Source organism: Symphalangus syndactylus, chromosome 15 (assembly GCF_028878055.3).
Source record: "Symphalangus syndactylus isolate Jambi chromosome 15, NHGRI_mSymSyn1-v2.1_pri, whole genome shotgun sequence".
In the NCBI taxonomy this organism is placed as follows: domain Eukaryota; kingdom Metazoa; phylum Chordata; class Mammalia; order Primates; family Hylobatidae; genus Symphalangus; species Symphalangus syndactylus.
The window spans coordinates 73,191,386-73,214,572 of NC_072437.2; the positions used below are offsets into that span (position 1 = coordinate 73,191,386).

The 23,187-nt window shown below is 43.2% G+C and overlaps 1 protein-coding gene across 2 annotated transcripts in view; it reads left to right on the plus strand.

Annotated features, from left to right (window-relative positions):
• The first annotated feature begins 2,306 nt into the window (after positions 1-2,306).
• Positions 2,307-23,187, plus strand: part of XPO4 (exportin 4) — a 126,449-nt gene continuing 105,568 nt past the window's right edge. For both annotated transcript variants that reach the window (XM_055245025.2, XM_055245028.2), the window contains exon 1: positions 2,307-2,652. In XM_055245025.2, coding sequence (XP_055101000.2) covers positions 2,584-2,652 — 69 coding nt within the window. In that variant the 5' untranslated portion in view covers positions 2,307-2,583. The remainder of the gene's footprint in view (positions 2,653-23,187) is intronic.

Genomic DNA, 23,187 nt, shown 5'->3' on the forward strand with positions numbered 1-23,187 from the left:
ACGAGTAAGCCACCGCACCTGGCCCTCTTTCTTAAAACACGTGTAGGTGCAAAGTTTAATGTAATTGCACAAAATAAATACTTTGGAACCCAAGGCCCAATCTGAAGCATTATAAGCCTCAAACATTTACTGTCACAAACTGTTTATCTACATATTTGCACAATATCATTGATCTTTGGTAATTACTCTTTGCAGCAACTAGAATCATTTTGTAATTTTCTTGTAGATTGCTATACTTGGTCAAATATTTATTGAGTGCCTATTATATCTCAGGCCCTATGATAACCACTTAGTTACTAAAAAGGACCATTAACTGCATTTTGGCTCACTTTAAACTTCAGTAATAAAATAAAACTTACTTAGTTTCTCAAGCAATACAAACCTTGTTAATTCATTTTCTCTACTTCAAGTTGCAGAGACTTCAAGTACAAGAAACAACATACTTTCCAATGGAGCTAATAATGCAGTTCTGTGTGGCCGGGCACAGTGGCTCATGCCTGTAATCCCAGCATTTTGGGAGGCTGAGGCGGCGGATCGCCTAAGGTCAGGAGTTCAAGACCAGCCTGGCTAACATGGTGAAACCCCGTCTCTGCTAAAAATACAAAAGTTAGCCAGGTGTAGTGGTGCACACCTGTAATCCCAGCTACTCTGGAGGCTGAAGCACGAGAATCGTTTGAACCCAGGAGGCAGAGGTTGCAGTGAGCTGAGATGGCACCACTGCACTCCAGCCTGGGTGACAGAGTGAGACTCCATAACACACACACACACACACACATACACACAGCCATTCTGTTGCAGTGACATAAAACCTCAACAGTATGGCTTTCTTATAACTAGGAATAAGAAACAGGAAGATTTCAACAAAAAATAAACTTACAAATACTGAAACGAATTTGACTGTCTGTGTTCTTTCAGAAGGCAGAATAAGCACCAAAAAGAAGTTATAGGAATGTAGATGGTAGGTGTCAGCTCAAAATGAAACAAACCCCTGATCCGAACAACCTAACAGCACTGGTTTGAATACTGAAACAGCTGTCAGGACCACTTGCCTGGAATGTCCTAGAGGCAACTGGAGCACTGGAGGGAAGGTTAATTACTTGATACTCTAATATGCCTTTCAACACGGATTCCACAAACACGACAAAGCTGATTTTTCTCCTTTTTTTTTTTGTTTCCTGAGACAAGATTAGCCTTTCACCCAGGCTGGAGTGCAGTGGTGTGATCTCGCCTCACTGCACTCCGACCTCTTGGGCAATCCTTCCGCCTCAGCCTCCCGAGAAGCTCGGACCACAGGCGCAAGCCACCATGCCGGGCTTTTTTTTTTTTTTTTTTTTGGTAGAGACAGGGTCTCGCCCTGTTGCCAGGCTGGTCTCGAACTCCTGAGCTAAAATGATCCTCCCGCCTTGGCCTCCCAAAGTGCTGGGATTACAGGCATGAGCCACAGCGCCTGGCCGACAAAGTTGATCTTACTGCATTTCAGAAGCCAGGTAGTCAAGGTCAGGCTTTCCTGTCCCTGCTTTCTCCCTCTCCTTTGTGAGCCAGCCCTTAAAGGGTGACAAGAGCCAAAGACGGGTTTTCCTCCTAGGGTCTCCCAGCGACCCGCTGCCCATATACATTTGGATGACTCTCCTGCAGAAGGCCAAGGCCCTCCATTATGAAAACGAAGCGTTCGGCCAGGGGCGGTGGCTCATGCCCGTAATCCCAGAACTTTGGGAGACCGAGGCTGGCGGATCACCTGAGGTCAGGAGTTCGAGACCAGCCTGGCCAACATGGTGAAACTTCGTCTCTACTAAAAGTACAAAAATTAGCCGGGCGTGGTGGCGGGCGCCTGTAATCCCAGATACTCGGGAGGCCGAGGCAGGGGAATCGCTTGAACCCGGGAGACGGAGGTTGCAGTAAGCCGAAATAGGGCCATTGCACTCCATCCTGGGCGACAGAGTGAGACCCTGTCTCAAAAAGAAAAAAAAAAAAAAAAAGAAAACGAAGCGTTCTATCGAATGTTCTCCCATGGCAAGAAGGAACAGAGAAGCAGGAGACAGAGATACTTTGAAAGGAGGTGCGCTCTCAGGAGGGGAAAGCGGGAAGAGCGATTCCAAGTTTAGGAAATCCTGCACGGCGCTGGAGCGTGGAAGGGCAAGGAGCCAAAGGAGGCGGTGTGCAGGGCTGAGAACGGAGGGAGAGAACTGGCGTCCCGAATCTGCGGGTCCCCGGGCGGGCTGTACTAGGGCAGTGGGGAGAGGGCCGGGGGGGACAGCGAGGCTGGGGCGCCGGACACCACGCATGCGCGGGGCTGGGAGCTTAGTGGGGCGCGCGGCTGCAGTGGTCTGGGCAGACCGCCCGGGCCTCGCCCGGCGTGGGTTGCAGCCGCCCCCGCCCTAGCGCGGCGGCCGGGCTCACGCTAGTCCCCTCCCAGCCGCCCGGAACCCGGCAGCCCGGCCAGACCCGCCGAGGCCGCGACGCCGGCGTCGACAGCGGCTGCGACGGCCCTGGGAGCGCGTGAGACTCCGGGGCCGCGGCGGCGATTGGCCGGCCGCGGCGCCCGCTCCCAGAATGCAGCGCATGGCGCGTCATTGAAGAGAGACCATGATGGCGGCGGCGCTGGGGCCCCCAGAAGTGATCGCTCAGCTGGAGAACGCGGCTAAAGTTCTGATGGTGAGGACGCCGCGCCCCTCAGACCCCGGAATTCGCGGGCCCCCTGTCGGCCCTGCCACTCCAGGCCTTGCTGCTCGCTGGGCTGGCGACTGGCAAGGGCCTCTAGGGAGCCTGAAGTGGAGGAGGAGGTGGCGGTGGCGTGGCGCAGGATTCTTCATCCTACTTTCCTCCTGCCGTCGTCCCCTCCTTCCAGGAGCTGTCCCCTTCCCCTGGCTGCTCAGCACCCCAGTCGGGCTTGGGAATATAGTGGTGTAGCAAAGAGGATTTCTTCACCTTACACACTGCCCCACAGACTGGGTCGCAGAGCGAGGCGCCGGGAAGGAGGTTGGGGTTATCCCCGCAGGGCTTCGGTAGGGGAAATTTGTAGGGCTGTGTGAGCGCTCTTGGGGAGTTGGTGTCGGGAGGGATTGGATGGCACAGCCCGGGTGCTGTTAGCAATCCTTGTTTCCTGTGCATTCGGATCCTCTAGCGCTTCCCTGACATGCAGCCACCTCTGGAGTAATTGCAGCCGGCAGCACGTGGAAGGGCCGGGCCGGCTGGAGGGAGGGAGGGGAATCGTTGAGACCAAGGTCATTGGGGCAAAACTTGGTCTAGTGCTAAGCTCCTTAAAGCTCCCGCGATTTGGAGAACTGAGTCTATGCTACTCTTTGATTTCATGCTTACACTACAATAAACAGTTTGATGAGGTTGTTTACTAAGGGAATTTGAGAAGGCCGAGTCAAAGGATAAAAGTATTACATGCAAGGAGGAGAAGTAAGGATAAACTACGTTCAGTTACTCAGTAAACAGTGTTTGTATTTGCTGGCTCAGCTTTGTTTTTGTAAATTATGACTTCGGCGTTTGTAGATGTTTTGGGAAGTTAGAGGTTCATTTGATAGCTGGATTGATTCAGACTTTCTAAGAATTGGATGCAGCCAGCTTTGTTAACCTTTTTGGACTTTTTTCCTTTTGGTTTGGTGTTAGGGTGTTTGAGCATCACATTTAAGAATATTCGAACTAATTCTAGCGTAGTTTGTTGTTCTAATATTTTACACCAGATATTTTTGTTTCTTTAGAAATCGAGAAGTCTAATAAAAGCAGGATTTACTTGCTTCATTATGAATATTAACTTAATCTACGTTTTGTCACAAAACAGACTATTGAAGGTTTTCACACTTTTGCAAATTAAGCAGAAGTAACTAGCTAGTATTCCCCTTAATACAAGATTCTTAAAAATCGCTGACATAGAGCGTTTTGTAAAATTCCTGAAATTTTCCTAGGAGCTAGGGGCTCTGTTTTCATTAGATTCTGGAAGGAGTGTGCCACCCAAAACACGGCTGTAGTTCTTACATTGATCAGGTAAAATCAGCGTCCTTCGTCATTGGCTTAATATAAACTAGTATTTGTGTTTTCCAATATCTTCCCTCTTCCCTGGCAAAGCTACTTTTATCACCTATAAAGGAGTAGGTGAGAAGAATAGTAGTAAGTACCGTTTATTGAGTGCTAGATATTGGGCTTGATGCTTTACATACTTCACATATTTTATTAATCTTTGCAACAGCTTTGCTTTACAAGGTTGAGAAAGTGTAAGTGGCCCGGGTTACACGATTACTAACTGGCTGAATTAGGTCTTGAACTCAGTTCTGTCTGGCTCTAAAGCTGTGTGTCTTTCCACTCTACCCCATCTGTCATATGTTGTATAAATAATTTGTCTAAATGCTTTTTATCTTTTCAGAGGAGAGGATTATTGAAAAAAGTGTTACGTTATTAAAAACAGGAAATTACAGCCGGGCGCGGTGGCTCATTCCTGTAATCCCAGAACTTTGGGAGGCCGAGGTGGGTGGATCATATGAGATCAGGAGCCCAAGACCAGTCTGGCCAACACGGTGAAGCCCCATCTGCCCCATCTCTACTAAAAATACAAAAATTAGCCGGGCGTGATGGCTGGCACCTTTAATCTCAGCTACTCTGGAGGTGAAGACAGGAGAATCGCTTGAACGGGGAGGCAGAGGTTGCAGTGAGCCGAGATCGTGCTGCTGCACTCCAGTCTGGGCGACAGAGTGAGACTTCATCTCAAAAAAAAAAAAAAAAAAAAGGAAATGACTTTTTGGAAATTTCCACTTGAGTATTCAGAAATTTGTACCAAAGATGTGTAGAGTAGTTATTGTATTATTTCTTAATATGAAAGCTATATTCCAAATTATTAATAGCTACCATTTTTTGAGTACATACTATGTTTGAGGCACTGTGCCAAGCCCTTTACATATATTACTTTTTATCTCCAGTAACTGTGTGAGGTAGGTATTATTGCTTTCATCTTCTTTTTTTTTTTTTTTTGAGACCAAGTCTCACTCTATTGTCCAGGCTGGAGTGCAGTGGCACAATCTTGGCTCACTGCCACCTCCGTCTCCCGGGTTCAAGCGATTCTCCTGCCTCAGCCTCCCGAGTAGCTGGGACTGCAGGTATGTACCACCACACCCAGCTAATTTTGTATTTTTAATAGAGACAGGGTTTCACCATGTTGGCCAGGCTGGTCTTGAACTCCTGACGTTGTGATCCACCTGCCTGGGCCTCCCAAAGTGCTGGGATTACAGGTGTGAGCCACCGCACCTGGCCTGTTACTTTTGTTTTCATTTTACAGTAAGGAAACTCCAACATGTAGATGCTAAGTAATCTACACAAATTTACATAGCAAGGGGTAGAGACTCTAACTCTGGTTTGTCTGTTACCAGTCTGTGGTTCTTAAGCTGTAGGATATTGGGACCAGAAAGGAGGTAAATTAATTCATCTTTGGCTAATTAAAGTTGTTAACGCTCCTTCAATTATTAAGCATTAAGCTACATATTTTAAACAGAGTGATTTTAGCATTTATTCATCTGTGGGTCTGAATATATCTTATGGAAAATTGCTGTATTTTAACTGTTAATATGCTTTGAGATTCAAAATGCAAATAGTGATGTATTTCATAATTATTTTTGCTTAATTTTTCATTAGGTAACTCATATAGTCGTTTTATGGAAATCAGCATAGAATTTTTGAACATAGAAGAATCTTAGATATTTTAGTATAGAGGTCTTAGGGAGTCTAGGATGAATATCAGAAGGAAATTGTAACAAATTTTTTGGTGTAAACGTACATTTTTAGTAATAGGGTCTAGAGCTTTTATCACCGTCTCTGAGAGACTAGAAACTGAAAAATAAGAACCAAGTCTAAGCATTCTCCCTTCCATGCTACAGATGGGGAAACTGAGGTTCAAAGAGGTAGAAGTGACTTGCCCAAGGTAGGTCACAGAGCAAATTCATGATATTCATGATATAGCTGATCGAGGCTGAGATCACCAGAGTCCCCTTTCAGAACTTTTACTCTTTTTTTTTTTTTTTTTTTTACTTTTTTTACTCAACCATGTTGGTTCTCAGTCAACATATACTATAAATGTTACATTTTATTACTTGATGGAAAATGTCTAAATAGGGTGCATCTATATTCAATCAATTTAGGTTATTGCATAAGCTGCCAGATAAAGTAGTACAGTCGTCCCTCGGTATCCATGAGAGGTTAGTTCCAGAAGCCGCCTCCACCCATGGACATCAACCGTGCATTGATATTTAAGTCCCCCCAATCCCCTCCCTTTCTTTTGAGACAGGGTCTCTGTTGCCCAGGCTGGAGTATAGTGGCATGATCACGGCTCACTGCAGCCTTGAATGGGTAATTTTTTAAAAACATTTTTTTCTAGAGAGGATCTCACTATGTTGCCCAGGCTAGTCTTGAGCTCAAGTGATACTCTTGCCTTGGCCTCCTAAAGTGCTGGAATTATAGGCATAAGCTACTGTGCCCGGCTGAGTTTCTTATATGATACGGTATGGTAATTGTGTATGACCTATGCACGTCCTCCTGTATACTAAAATGTAGGAGGTGTTTTGATTTTAGAGACAACATTATTGAAAAGTTTAGTGTTCTTATAGTATTGCTGCCACATTCATTTGAAGTCCAAAGAGCGCTTTATGTATTGTCTTGAATTTGCTTGGTTTTGTAGCCCTGTCTTCATTAGGTTGTTTTGGATTGTCCTTAGTGATTGTGTGTAGCGATAATATAAGATAGTGCAGAGCACACATATTAACTGATACATTATAGAAAAGTAATTTTCATAGGTTTTTTTTTTCCTTTTTCTTTTGAGACAGTCTTACTCTGTTGCCTAGGCTGGAGTGCAATGGTGCAGTCTCAGCTCACTGTAACCTCTGCCTCCCAGGTTCAAGTGATTCTCCTGCCTCAGCCTCCCAAGTAGTTGAGATTGCGGGTGGCTGACACCATGCCTGGGTAATTTTTGTATTTTTAGTAGAGATGAGGTTTCAACACGTTGGCCAGGCTGGTCTTGAACTCCTGACCTCAGGTTATCCTCCCACCTTGGTCTCCCAAAGTGCTGGGATTAACAGGTGTGAGCCACTGCACCCGGCCCATACATTTGCTTTTAAACCAGGATGGATTTAGTGAGTGTAAATCCAACTTTAATAAACGAGATTCATGACTGGTTTTCATAGATTTTATTGTAGTGGAATCTGGTTAATATCTTCTAAAATACTTGCACATCTGTAGTCCTATAGAAAAATTTTTGTCTTCATTCTCATATCAGTCCTGTGAAGTAAATAGGATAAGATATTCCTAAACCTTATAAATGAGAAAACCTGGCCAGGCATGGTGGCTCACACCTATAATCCTAGCACTTTGGGAGGCCAAAGTGGATGGATCACCTGAGGTCAGGAGTTCGAGACCAGCCTGGCCAACATGGCAAAACCATGACTCTACTAAAAACACAAAAATTAGCTGGGTGGGGTGGTGCATACCTATAGCGTAATCCCAGCAACTTGGGAGGCTGAGGCAGGAGAATCACTTGACCGCAGGAGGCAGAGGTTGCAGTGAGCTGAGATTGTGCCATTGCACTCCAGCCTGGGCTATAGAGTGGGACTCTGTCTCAAAAAACATAGAATAAATAAATAAATAAATAAGAAAACCTGATATTCAGAGATGACAAATGATATGCCTGTTGTCCTATAGCTAGTTTGGATCTGGAATCCAATTTCTGGCCATTGATTTGTTTTAGAACATTTCTTCAGTGTATAGAAACACAGCATGTTAGACACTATGCTGTGTATGCTGAGGAGACAGAAGAAGCACCTTCTTTTCAAGGAGTGGAGAAAGGCAAAAATATTGGCAAATGTTGGTTGGTAATGTTATAATAGAAGTAGGTACAAACATCTATCTCAGGCTGAGATGGGGACTGAGAAAGGGCTTCTTGGAATAGGTAACCCTTAAGCTGAATCATGAAAAATAAATTGGAGTTTTCTAGTTTGATAAGCAATATCCCAGGTAGAGATATATATTTTGGGGAATATAGTTTGAGAGAATATAGCTTGGGGAAATACAGTGAGTTTGAGGAATATTTGAGCATTTATATAGTAGATATTTCCTGAGACCTTCAATGTATAAGGTACACTGCCTTTATTTTTTTGTAACCACAGTACACGTCATAAAAATGAAAATTTTAATTAATTGAATCTACTTTTCTTATTTGAAAGATGCATTATAGTAAGTATGCATTTTTGTTTATTTCAGCCCTGTCTTGTAGTACCTGCGGTGGCACTAGATATTAGAAAACTGATACTAACAGAATTCTTTTTCTCAAAAAAGCTAATTAATAGGAAATTTATATTTCAAATTCAGTTCAATTAAATGTGTATTTGCAGTTGGACTTGTGTCAGACTAATTGGAACGTAGCCAGTGATCCAGAGAAGAAATGCGAAAAGACATTTGAAATCATCCATAGATGCCTGAAAGGCAGTTGTTAAAATTTAACAGCATTTTATGATTAAAACAATTGGATAAACTAGGAATTGAAGGGAATTCTCAATATGATAACAAATAGTTATCTGAAACCATGTATTAAATGATGATATCCTCAGAAGTAAAACAGGGATCCTAGTATAACTGTTATTTAACACCTTCTGGAGGGTCTAACTGATAGAGTAGTATAAAAAATGGGAATAAGTGCAGATATTGGAAAGAAAGGTCAAAAAATGATTATTTGCAGGTGATATGATATTTCGGAAAAAAAGTTTAAGCAAAATAACTAAAAGACTGTTGGAACCACTAGTTCTTTGGAAAGATGACCAGATATAAGAAAAATAAATGGGTTGCAAGATTTCCTTTATATCAACAGTGATCAGCTTAAAATTGGAAAAAAGATCCCATTCTATTAGAAATAAAAACTTTGGAAATAAATTATAGGGCACTGATAAGAAACATGCACCATGTTTATGAAGAACATGATACAGCTTATTTGCAGAATATAAAAGAGCTGAATTAAATGAAGGCTATGCTCCTTGGTCTGAAAGGTCAATCCAGTTAAGGTGGCAATTTCTCCCTCATTCATCTCTAAATTGAATATAATGTCAATCAAAATCTCTCTTTCCTCCTCACCCTTTTCTGAGGTGGGAGAAAAATTAATTGATTAGAAAATATATCTGGAAGTCTGTGAAGGGTTTGGGGACTTGATGTAGCAACTATTACAATGTATTCAGAAGCTACAGTAATTGAAACATAGCGTTGGCATACGAAAAGAATAGAAAGTTAGAATAGTCTAGAAACAGAACTAAGAATAAAATGGTATTTCACATTGTAAAGGTATAGGGAAGTATGCTACAAGTTTTCGATACAAGAGCCTTAAATATACAGCTGACCCCCAGCTATTTCACTTCTGGCCATCTATTCAGTTTATGGAGATACTTGCTTATACACAAAAAATGTTTACTGTAGTGTACTTTGCTGTAGTGAAGATTGAAACAGCGTAAATGTCCGGTTATACCAAATGGATTTAATGTACTGGTATTATGTATAATGGAATTTTATGGAACTCTTAAAAAATATGGTATATCTAAAATGTGATAATTTTTTTAAAATGGGAAGATCTGAATGAACATGGAAAGATACTCAAAATAAGATGAAAAATTGCAGAATAGAATATATGATCCCATTTCTGTTTTCTAGAAAAAGTTCTGTATATATTTGTATATGCATAGAAATGGAAATGGAAGGCCTATACTAAACTTCTTTTTTTTTTTTTTGAGACAGAGTCTTGCTCTGTCGCCCAGGCTGGAGTGCAGTGGTGCGATCTCGGCTCACTGCAACCTCTGCCTCTCAGGTTCAAGCGATTCTCCTTCCTCAGCCTCCCGAGTAGCTAGGATTACAGGCATGCACCACCACACCCAGCTAATTTTTGTGTTTGTAGTAGAGACAGGGTTTCACCATGTTGGCCAGGCTGGTTTCGAACTCCTGACCACAGGTGATCTGCCAGCTTCGGCCTCTCAGTGCTGGGATTACAGGTGTGAGCCACTGTGCCTGGCCTATACTAAACTTCTAAGAATGGCTACATAGGGAATGAGATTGCACATGGAAGGAGTGCTTAATATAGTTTTAATATAGCTTGAATTTTTTACAATATAAAAATTTAGACCATAAATTAATACTCCATTTTAGTAAATTTGAGTGTTGCATGCGTTTCTATTTTCTTTTCTTTGAGATGGAGTCTCACTCTGTTGCCTAGGCTGGAGTGCGGTGGCGCATACCTGTATTCCCAGCTACTCAGGAGGCTGAGGCAGGAGAATCGCTTGAACCCGGGAGGCGGGGAATGCAGTGAGCCGAGATCGTGCCATTGCACTCCAGCCTGGGCAACAAGAGCGAACTCTGTCTCAAAAACAAAACAAAACAAAAAACTGCAGTTTCGGCCGGGCGCGGTGGCTCACACTTGTAATCCCAGCACTTTGGGAGGCCGAGGCGGGCGGATCGCGAGGTCAGGAGATCAAGACCACGGTGAAACCTCGTCTCTACTAAAAATACAAAAAAATTAGCCGGGCGTGGTGGCAGGTGCCTGTAGTCCCAGCCACTCAGAGAGGCTGAGGCAGGAGAATGGCGTGAACCCAGGAGGCAGAGCTTGCAGTGAGCCAAGATCGCGCCACTGCACTCCAGCCTGGGTGACAGAGCGAGACTCTGTCTCAAAAAACAAAAAACAACAAAAAAAAATACTGCAGTTTCCTTTGCCTTACCTACGAAGGTTCTAATTAGGAGGCCATGTTTCTTTCTTTTTTTTGAGACAGGGTCTCACCCTGTCACCCAGCCAGGAGTGCAGTGGCGCAATGCATGTTTAGGCTCACTGCAACCTCCGCAACCTCCGCCTCCCAGGTTCAAGCAATTCTCCTCACTTGGCCTCCTGCGTAGCTGGGATTACAGGCACGTGCCACCATGCCCGGCTAATTTTTGTATTTTTAGTAGAGGCAGGGTTTCACCATGTTGGCTAGACTGGTCTCGAACTCCTGACCTGGTGATCCTCCCACCTTGGCCTCTGAAAGTGCTGGGATTACAGGCGTGAGCCACCGCGCTTGGCCATGGAGGCCGTGTTTCTTTCCATATCCTCATCTTTTTTGTCTTTCTTAGTGGGTCTGAAGGGTCAGTATAGTGAGTGGGTGGCCTCTGCCTTGTATCCGAGCCATAAGACTGTTTCTGTCCACTGTCTTTGTTTTCCAGCCAGGGCTACCTACATAATTTGCAGGGCCCAGTGAAAATGAAAATATAAGGCCTCTTGTTCACAAAAAGCAGGGGAAAATGCCATTAAATGTTGTGAAATATAAAGCATTTTTCTTTAAAAATGTTTGTACTTTGTGAGGCTTTGGATAAGTTACTGCCTTTCTAGCTTCTTTTGACTCTTTTCCAATTGCTTTTTCTCTTCATCAGCCACACTAGCTTTTTTGCAGCCCTTCCCACTTGTGTCCTGTGTCCTGTCACAGGGCCTCTCATATACTAGTCCTTCTGTCTGGAATGCTTTTCTTCACTGTCACTTCATCCTTCAGTTCTCTCATAGTCAGTTTCTCAGGGAAGCTTTCCTTAGCCTGCCTGAAAGGTGAGATTCACCTGTCCTTTTATAACAGTGTAGTTCTTTTATTTATATTTTTTTATTTTTTACTTTTTGGAGTTAGTGTCTTACTCTAAAACCCAGCTGGAATGCAGTGGTGTGATCATGACTCACTGCAGCCTCAAACTCCTGGGCTGAAGCGATCCTCCCCATTCAGCCTCCCGAGTAGGTGGGACCACAGGTGCATGCCACCACACCTGGCTATGTTATAATGTTTATGTAGAGATGAAGTATTGCTGTATTGCCCAGGGTGGTCTCAAATTATTGGTAGTTCTTTTATAACACCTTATTTATGTGATTGATTAATGAACATTGGTCTCTGTTGCTGGACTCTAATGTATATTTGTTCAGGGACCCTGTTTGCTTTTCCTTAATTATGTGTGTCTAGTACAGGGCTTGGCACCTTGTTGCTCAGTAATATTTGTTGAATGAAAAAAAATGAATGAATAAATGAGGACGGGAGTAGTGTGAAATGAGACTAGGGAAATAGAGGCTGGGCTATCTGAAGGTTTTGTTTGCTGTAATCATTAGCTTGAATTCACACAGTATAAAATTTGGCTGGGCATGGTGGCTCACACCTGTAATCCCAGCACTTTGGGAGGCCGAAGCGGGAGGATCGCCTGAAGTCAGGAGTTCGAGACCAGCCTGGCCAACATGGTGAAACCCCATCTCTATTAAAAATATAAAACAATTAGCCAGGCGTGGTGGTGCATGCCTGTAATCCCAGCTACTCAGGAGGCTGAGACAGGAGAATCGTTTGAACCCGGGAGGTGGAGGTTGCAGTGAGTCAAGATCGTGCCACTGCACTTGTGGTGAGATTGCACCACTGTACAGCACTTGGAGTGAGCTGAGATCGTGCCACTGCACTCCAGCCTAAAAGAGCAAAACTCCGTCTCAAAACAAAACAAAACCTGTCAGATTTGTGATTTTGATGTTTGACTGGTAGCAGTGTGGAAAATCTTGTCTGTCGCTCCACCTCTCTGGGAGGATGAAGCAGGAGAATTGTTTGAGTCCGGGAGTTCAAGTTCAGCCTGGGCAACATAGCAAGACCCTTTTTTTTTTTTTGGAGACGGAGTCTTGCTCTGTCACCCAGGCTGGGTATTTTAGTAGAGACAAGGTTTCACTGTGTTGCCCAGGCTGGTCTCGAACTCCTGAGCCCAGGCAGTCCGCCCGCCTCAGCCTCACAAAGTGCTAGGATTACAGATGTGAGCCACCACGGCTGGCCCAAGAGCTCATCTTTTTTAAAAAAATAGAGAAATAATAACCACTACCTCAGGGAGTTAGTGCAAAGATAAAATGATTTAACATACATTGAAAGAAAAGTGTTTAGTATAGTGCCTGGGGTATAGTAAATGCTCTGTAAATGTTAGCAGCTATTTTGTACTTTAATGTATCAAATAACATGGCATCAAATCAAGATAACCTTATAGTAAGCACTTGATAAATACATGTTGAGTTAATTAGATTTCTTCTAGAGTAATGCTAGCTGATAGAACTTTCTGTGCTGATGGAAGTGTTCTTTATCTGCTCTCTCCAATATGGTAGCCACTAACCACATGTGTCTTGAGCTCTTGTAACATGGATAGTGTAAGGGAGCCACTGTGGTAGTGGGTACTGTGTTAGACACCACAAGTCTAGAGTGTGTCTGTTTGCTCTTTTTTTTTTTTTAATTGAGACGGAGTTTTGCTCTTGTTGCCCAGGCTGGAGTGCAATGGCGCGATCTTGGCTCACAGCAACCTCCGCCTCTCGGATTCAAGCAACTCTCCTGCCTCACCCTCCCAAGTAGCTGGGATTACAGGCATGCCCCACCCACCATACCGTGCCTGGCTAATTTTGTATTTTTAGTAGAGATGGGGTTTCTCTATGTTGGTCAGGTCAGGCTGGTCTCAAAACTCCCGACCTCAGGTGATTGGCCCACCTTGGCCTCCCAAAGTGCTGAGATTACAGGCATGAGCCAACGCTCACAGCCTGCTCTTTTTTTTTTTTTTTGAGGCAGGGTCTCATTCTGTTGCCCAGGCTGGAGTACAGTTGCGCAATCTTGGCTCACGCCATCCTCTGCCTCCCAGTCTCAAGCAGTCCTCCAGCCTCAGCCCTCTGAGTAGCTGGGGGTACAGGCACACACCAACCGTACCTGGCTAATTTTTGTATTTTAGTAGAGACAGGGTTTCGCCATGTTATCCAGGCTGGTCTTGAACTCCTGAGCTCAAGCAATCTGCCCGCCTCAGCCTCCCTAAGCGCTGGGATTACAAGCATGAGCCACCTTGCCTGGCCATGCTCTTTGCATATTTCTTCTGATGTGTAAATACTGATTTCAATTTCTTTATTTCTTTTTTTTTTTAGACAGAGTCTTGCTGTCTTGCCCAGGCTGGAGTGCAGTGGCACAATATCAGCTCACTGCAACCTCCACCTCCTGGGCTCAAGCAATCCTCCCACCTCAGCCTCCCAGGTAGCTGGGACTATAAGCATGGGCCACCATGCCTGGCTAATTTTTGCATTTTTTGTAGAGACAAGGTTTGTCTGTGTTGCCCAGGCTGGTCTTGAACCCTTGGGCTCAAGCGATCCTCCCACCTCAGCCTCTCCAAAGTGCTGGGATAACAGGCATAAGCCACCATGCCCAGCTCCTGATTTCACATTTCAAATAATTCTTATAGGTTCTAGCTCATTATTTCTGGTTATTGCATTCCCACTGTCAAAATGCAGTACTGATTTTAGATATTAAATGCATCCTTAACAGGTTTCTGTCTTCTTATTACTTCTGGTTCTTTTTCTTGCTCTAGCATCAGCAAAACATAATGCTTTGGAAAACATCGGTAGCACACGATATTGATGAAGAGAAGATGACTATTCTTTGCTTTGTAGTTATAAATCATTTTCGTTTTTAGATTTATAAATGGCAATTAGAGTGATCAAAACAGTTTTTCATTAACTTTATATATACACCTACCTTTAGCATTTGCCCACTTACAAACTTATCAAGCAAATTTTTTATACACAAATCATAAAAGATGAAAGAATGATATTACATGTTCTTTCAGCAAAACAGATTGTTTTGGGTTCTTGTCACAGAATATTGGATAATGATGTAATTCTCATGTAATGACTGTCTGAATGAGATTACCATATTTTTTTCCTTGGAAGTACGTTCGTTCATTGATTGTTGAGTTGGAGAAAACTCATTTAGGGCAGGATTTCTCAAACTTGCCATTATTAGCATTTCAGGTGGATGCTTTTTGTTGCTGAGGGCTGGTTTGTGCATTGTAGGATGTTTAGCAGTGTCCCTACCCTCTATCCACTAGTTGCCATTAGTGCTCCCCAGTTGTGGCAACCAGAAATGTTTCCAGACACTGCCAGATGTCCCTTGGGGGACAAAATTACCTAAATTAAGAACCACTGATACAACATCATCATCTGAAGACTCAAAGTCTGAGATAACACGTGATCCATTTTACCGTGATCGACAGAGTCTAGAGCAGTTCAGTCTGTAAAAACTTTCTGCAGTAATAGGAATATTCTGTATTTGTGTTTTGCAATGTGATAATTACTAGCCATGCACACATGGCACTTGAAATATCCCTAGTATATCTGAGGAGCTAAATTTTTAGTTAACTTAAACAGTCTCATGTCTAGTGGCTACCACATTGAAGAACACAAAAAGAGTGTCTTTTTGCCGGGTGCAGTGGCTCACGCCTGTAATCCCAGCACTTTGGGAGGCCAAGGTGGGTGGGTCACTTGAGGTCAGGAGTTTGAGACCAGCCTGATCAACATGGTGAAATCTCGTCTCTACTAAAAATGACAAACACAAAAATTAACTGGGAACTGGGCATGGTGGCACACGCCTGTGACCCCAGGTACTTGGGAGGCTGAGGCAGGAGAATCACTTGAACCCGGGAGGCGGAGGTTGCAGTGAGCCAAGATCACACCATTGCACTCCAGCTTGGGCAACAAGAGCAAAACTCTGTCTCAAAAAAAAAAAAAAAAAAAAAAAGTGTCTTTTTGCCTTCATCTTCTGACTTATCTCATAATTGTGAATGTGAAATGTCTTTTGTCAGTTTTCTTCTCCTTGTCATTATGGTTGGGAAATGAAAAATTTCTAATTCTCAACAGTATTCAATGAAACCTTTCGAAAAAGACCACCAGGCTGGGTGCAGTGGCTCATGCTTGTAATCGCAGCACTTTGAGAGGCCAAGGCAAGCAGATCACTTGAGCCCAGGAGTTTTGAGACTGGAGTGGGTAACATGGCGAAACTCTGTCTCTACAAAAAAAAAAAAAAAATTATCCATGTGTGGAGGCCTGCACCTGTAGTCTCATCTACTCAGGAGGCTGAGGTGGGAGCATCCATCGAGTTTGGGAGGTCAAAGTTTCAGTGAGCTATGATTACAACACTGCACTCCATCCAGCCTAGGTGACAGAACAAGACCCTGACTCAAACAAAACAAAACAAAACAAAACAAAACCCCCACCAGGTTTCTTTTATATCTTCTCAAAAGATCATGCCATATACTTGGGGCAATGTAGTAAAAAAAATTGAGGGTAATGTAATAGGGTTGATTTATTTAGTTATTGCCTCTCTCTTCCATATTTCATCACTCATTTTCTTATTATTTTAGTCTTTTTTTTTTTTTTTTTTGAGATGGAGTTTTGCTCTTGTTGCCCAGGCTGCCATGCAATGGCACAATCTCAGCTCACTGCAACCTCTGCCTTCTGGGTTCAAGTGATTCTCCTGCCTCAGCCTCCCGAGTAGCTGGGATTACAGGCGTACACTACCATGCCTGGCTAATTTTTCTATTTTTAGTAGAGATGGGGTTTTGCCATGTTGGCCAGATTGGTCTCGATATCCTGACCTCAAGTGATTCACCTGTCTCAGCCTCCCAAAGTGGCGGAATTATAGATAGGCGTGAGCCACTGAGCCCGACCTCTTTTTCTTTTTCTTTTCTTTTTTGAGACAGAGTCTGACTCTGTCACCCAGGCTGGAGTGCCTTGGTATGATGTTGGCTCACTGCAACCTCCGCCTCCCGAATTCGAGTGATTCACCTGCCTCCGCCTCCCAAGTAGCTGGGACTACAGGTGTGCACTACCACGCCAGGCTAATTTTTGTATTTTGAGTAGAGATGAGGTTTCACCATGTTGGCCAGGCTGGTCTCGAACTCCTGACTTCAAGCGATCCACCAGCCTCAGCCTCCCAAAGTGCTGGGATTACAGGCATGAGCCACTGCGCTCGGCCTTGTTTATTTTCTAATGTTAACTCTGTTTTGCATTTCTAGGATACCTAACTTGGTCACAGTGTATATTATTATCGTCATTATTATTTTTAACATCCATTGTTGGATTTGGTTTATGAAATATCTTTTTATTAATATTTTTAATTGACTCATAATTGCATACATTCATGGGGTACAGTGTAATGTTTTAATATATATATACAACGTGGAATGATTAAGTCAAGTTAATTAACATATCCATCACCTCCCTTATGTGAAATATCTTAAGATTTCTTCTTCTGTGTTCATGAGTAGGACTGACGTATAAATTTCTTTTCCTCCACTGTCGTCATCTGGTTTTGCTATTGGCATATTTATGATGATATGCTGGGCTCTTAAAATGGCGTAAAGAGTGTTTCCTGTTTTGTAGTCTCTTGAAGAAATGTGTATAGGATTGGAATTGCTGTATTTATCACAATAAATTTGTTGCTATCCTTTTTTTTTTTTTGAGACGGAATTTCACTCTTGTTGCCCAAGCTGGAGTGCAATGGTGCAATCTCGGCTCACTGCAACATCCGCCTCCCGGGTTCAAGCAATTCTGCCTCAGCCTCGTGAGTAGCTAGGATTACAGGCATGCACCACTACGCCTGGCTAGTTTTGTATTCTTAGTAGAGACGGGGTTTCTGCATGTTGGTCAGGCTGGTCTTGAATTCCCGACCTCAGGTGATACGCCCGCCTCGGCCTCCCGAAGTGCTGGGATTACAGGCATGAGCCAACACGCCCAGCCCTGTTTGCTATCCTTTTAATGTCTTTTTATTTTCCAAGGCATCTGTAGTTGCTTTCTCTTTTAATTCTTGCTTGTTTATATATTTGTGTTTTTCCTCTCCAATTTTATTAGTTATTCCAAATAAAGAACTTTTGGCTTTTTGTTTATTGTAAACTATAGTTTTATTTTGTTTTGTTTTGAGACAGTCTTGTTCTGTTGCCCAGGCTGGTGTGCAGTAGCGTGACCTCTGCAGTGGCTCACTGTACCTACTGCATCTTGGGTTCAAGGGATTCTCCTGCCTCAGCCTCCCGAGTAACTGGGATTACAGGCATGAGTCACCACTACAACTAATTTTTTATATTTTTAGTAGAGACAGGGTTTTACCATATTGGCCAGGCTGGTCTTGAACTCCCAACCTCAAGTGATCCACCCGCCTCAGCCTCCCAAAGTGCTGGGATTACAGGTGTGAGCCACCGTGCCCAGCCTATATATATATATATATATATATAGTTTATTTATTTATTTATTTTTGAGATGGAGTCTCGTTCTGTTGCCCAGGCTGGAGTGCAGTGGCGAGATCTTGGCTCACTGCAACCTCCGCCTCCTGGGTTCAAGCGATTCTCCTGCCTCAGCTTCCCAAGTAGCTGGGATTATAGGCACACGCCACCACACCCAGCTAATTTTTGTATTTTTAGTAGAGATGGGGTTTCACCATGTTGGTCAGGCTGGTCTTAAACTCCTGACCTGGTGATCTGCCTGCCTCGGCCTCCCAAAGTGCTGGGATTAACAGGCGTGAGCCACTGCGCCCAGCCTGGCCTATACATTTTCTGATTTCCATTATGATTTTTTTCATCCTTGAATTTTTCTAGTTTTTGTTATTGTTATGGTAAGTCAATTTCTTACTTAATTGCTCTTGGTCAGATAATATGTACATACCGGTTATTTAAAATTTGTTTGGATATGCCTTATAGTCTAGTGTGTTGTCAGTTTTTGTTCAGTATGTGTTTGAAAAGAATGTGATATTTACTTAAAGGTGCAATGTATTTATGCTATTAAATCAAATTCGTTAGATACTTCTGTCTTCCTAAGCTAACAGTTACTGAGAGTTACATGTTAATCTTCCACTCTAGTGGATTTGTTGGTAGTTCTGTCTGTTTTGTTTTGTACGTATAAATTGTATTGCATGCCATTGTAGTCGACCCTTTTATAATTATGAGATGGCCCAGCATCTTTTAGTAATATTTTGCCCTAAATTCTGTTTTTCTCTGATAGCTATATCAATTTCATTAACTTTATTTTGATTAGAATGTTTTTTTCTACTTTTGTAAACTTATTTTATTTTTTCATTTTTATTTTAAAAATTATTTTGTAGAGATAAGGGCTTGCTTTGTTAACCAGGCTGGTCTTGAGCTCCTGACCTCATGTGATCTTCCTGCCTTGGCCTCCCAAAGTGTTGGGATCACAGGCATGAGCCATTGCATGAGGACTTTTTCCATCTTTGTGCTTTCAACCTTTCCATGCCCTTGAGTTTTATATTTATTTCTTATAAACAGCATAATTTTGGATTTTCTTTTTTATTCAGTCTGTCAATTTTAGTTTTTTATGTAGAGCATTTAGTTTATTACATTTACTTGTCATTACTGATAAATTATAATTTATTTGTTATCTTACTGTGTGTGCATGTGATTTTTTTCTTTCTTGCCTTCTTTTAGGGTTTGATAATCTTTTGTTCCTCATTCCATAGTTTGTTGTCATAAACTGTGTTCTTAGTTTTAATATCTTATTGACCACAGTAAACATTTTAACATGCATATTCAATTTAGTCCAAAGATAATATGTATATTCTGTCCCAGCCAGAGTAATACAAAGACTAGCTTAAAAATACCTCTCTCCTGGCTGGGCACGGTGGCTCATACCTGCAATCCCAGCACTTTGGGAGGCCAAGGCGGGCGGATCACCTGAGGTTGGGAGTTCGAGACCAGCCTGACCAACATGGAGAAACCCCATCTCTACTAAAATACAAAATTAACCAGCATGGTGGCACATGCCTGTAATCCCAGCTAGCTGGGAGGCTGAGGCTTGAACTTGGGAGGTGGAGGTTGCAGTGAGCCGAGATTGCGCCATTGCATTCCAGCCTGGGCAACAAGAGCGAAACTCCGTCTCAAAAAACAAACAAACAAACAAAACAAACAAACAAACAAAAACCTCTTTTACTTAATGCGCTATTGCTGTCCAGACTTTTAATTGTCTTTTTTCATTTTCTCAAAGTAATCTTTACTTGTTTTTGTTTTAAGAGACAGGGTCTTGCTCTGTCACCCAGACTGAAGCACAGTGGCGCAATTAAAGCTCACTGCAGCTTCAAACGTTTGGGCTCAAGTGATCCTCCTGCCTTAGCCTCCCAGGTAGAATCATTTTAAAAATACAATACTTGGCCATGTGCGGTTGCTCATGCCTCTAATCCCAGAATTTTGGGAGGCTGAGGCAGGAGAATCACTTGAGCCCAGGATTTTGAGACCAGCCTGGGTAACATAGCAAAATCCCATCTCTATAAAAATACAAAGAATTTAGCCAGGTGTGGTGTCATGCACCTATGGTCCCAGCTACTCTGGAGGCTGAGGTGGAAGGACTGCTTGAGCCTGAGAGGTTGATGCTGCAGTGAGCCGAGATTGTACTACTGCAGTATATAGCCTGGGTGATAGATTGGATTGGATTGGATTGGATCGGATTGGATCAGATCGGATTATATTGTATTTATTTTTAAGAGACAGGGTCATACCCCCTTGCCCAGGCTGGAGTGCAGTGGTGTGATCTTGGCTCACTGCACCCTTGACCTCCTGAGCTCAAGTAATCCTGCTTCAGCCTCCTAAATAGCTAAGACTACAGGTGGAGGCCATCATGCCCAGCTATTTATTTATTTGTGAGACAAATCAATTTTTGAGACTGCCTTGTTGCCCAGGGCAGTCTTGAACTCCTGGGCTTAAGCGATCCTCCTGCCTCCGCCTCCCAAAGTGCCAGGATTGCAGGTGTGAGCCACCTCACCTGGCCTTAGTGAACATATTTAACAATATGTTTGGCCAGGTGTGGTGGCTCATTCCTGTAATCCCAGCACTTCAGGAGGCCGAGGCATGCGGATCACCTGAGGTTGGGAGTTCGAGACCAGCCTGACCAACATGGAGAAACCCCATCTCTACTAAAATACAAAATTAGCCGGACGTGGTGGCGCATGCCTGTAATCCCAGCTACTCGGGAGGCTGAGGCAGGAGAATCGCTTGAACCCAGGAGGTGGAGGTTGCGGTGAGTGGAGATCGCACCATTGCACTCCATCCTGGGCAACAAGAGCAAAACTCTGTCTCAAAAACAAAAAAAACCCAATACAATATGTTTACTCCATAGTCTTTTGCATTCAAGATCATTAATTTGGGTTCACTTTACTTGAAGTATTTTCTTTAGAATTTTTTTAGGGAAGAGTAGTTTGGTGGTAAACTCTCTTGGTTTTTATTTGTAGGAACATGCTTTCATTATACTCTAGCCCCTGAAAGATCATTTTTCTAGATAGACATTTCTAGGTTAATAGTTATTTTCTTTCAATACCCTGAAAATGTTATTCTGATCTCTCTTGTCTGGCTTATCTTATTGCTTTAAGAAATACGGTTTAGTCTCTTATGCCTTATAAATATCTTTTTTCTTTGACTGCTTTTAAGGTCTTCTCTTTGAATTCTTCAGTTTCACTGTCATATCAGTAATATGATTTTTCCTCCTTTTTATTTAGTTTGGGATTCATTGGGCTTTCTGATTTTTAGTGTTTCTCATCAGTTTTGGAATGCTTCTTTTCTTTAGCTTTGAGTCTACATCTTTCCTTTCTTTCTCCTCACCCATTGGAGCTCCATGCTGTGTCAGGCAAGGCCTGCCAAGAAACACTCAAAGGTGTAATTGAAGAGAGTAACGAAGATAACTATTGACAGAGGCTTGGGGAGGGGTAATATGTAAGAGAACCGCAAAGGATGGTAAAGCCATTCTCAGGGCCTGCAAGGGCAGGGCGGGATAGTGGAGAATTGGAGAGAGCTATAGTTGTAGGGGAGAGTAGCCTTAGGGAGCTGTGGCTTTTGGTGGGAAAAAGGAACCACTGGGAGGGAGTGAGGAAGCCTGAGTCATGTGGTGTCTAGAGGTCAGCCTCTCGGGGCTCTGAGTACAGCAGAGCATGGATGGTCCCTTTATTATCCTACACTCCCTGCCTTTTTTTTTTTTTGAGACGGAGTTTTGCTCTTTTGCCCAGGCTGGAGTGCAGTGGCTCCATCTCGGCTCACTGCAACCTCTGCCCTACTGGTTCAAGTGATTCTCCTGCCTCAGACTCCAGAGTAGCTGGATTCTAGGCGCCCACCACCACACCTGGCTAATTCTTGTATTTTTAGTGGGGATGGGATTTTGTCACGTTGGCCAGGCTGGTCCCAAACTCCTGACCTCAGGTGATACCCACCCGCCTCGGCCTCCCAAAGTACTAGGATTACAAGCATGAGCCACTGCGCCTGGCCAATTCTCCTAGACTCTATGATGAGGTTTGGATGTTTTGTCCTCTCCAAATGTCATATTGAAATATGACTTCTGATGTTGGAGTTGGGCCTAGTAGGAGGTGTTTGGGTCATGGAGGTGGATCTCTCATGAGTGGCATGGTGCCTCCCTCTGAATTCACCAGAGATCTGGTTTAAAAGAATGTGGCACCTCACCCAACTTGCTTTCTTTCTTGCCATATGATATGCTGGCTCTCCCTTTGCCCTCTGCCCCGATTGAAAGCTCCCTGTGGCCTCACCAGAAGCTGAGCAGATGTTGGTACCATGTGTATGGCTTGCAGAACCATGAGCCAAATAAGCCTCTTTTCTTTATAAATTACCCAGTCTCAAGTATTCCTTTACAGTAATGTGAAGGGACTAACATGCTCATGTTTGTGCCTTCCTATATTTGTAATAATTTCCCATATCTGTCTTCAGTTTTCCCAATTTTCTTTTCTTTCTTTTTTTTTTTTTTTTTTTTTGAGACAGAGTCTTACTCTGTCACCCAGGCTGGAGTGCAGTGGTGTGATCTTGGCTCACTGCAACCTCTACCTTCCAGGTTCAAGTGATTCTCCTGCCTCAGCCTCCCAAGTAGCGAGGACTACACGCATGTACTACTGTGCCCGGTTAATTTTTTTGTATTTTTAGTAGAGACGGGGTTTCACCCTGTTGGCCAGACTGGTCTCAAACTCCTGACGTCAGGTAATCCACCCTCCTCAGCCTCCCAAGGTGTTGGGCTTACAGGTGTGAGCCACTGTGCCCAGCCCCCAATTTTTTTTCCCCAATGTATCTAATCTGTTCTTTGATCTGTTTAGTGAGTTTTTAATATATATTTTATTGAAGTATATTAACACAAGAAAATTCACAAATCTCAGGTGTCCAATTTGATGATGATATGTGATTGTACCCCTGTAACTACCATCCAAACCAAACATAGTAAGTCTATTGATATTTATATTTCTTTTATTGTATTGCTCATAAAAGTTTTCTTGTGATATCTTTCTCCTTTTAAAAAAAATTATTGGCTGGGTGCGGTAGCTCATGCCTATAATCCTAGCACTTTGGGAGGCTGAGGCGGGCAGATCATGAGGT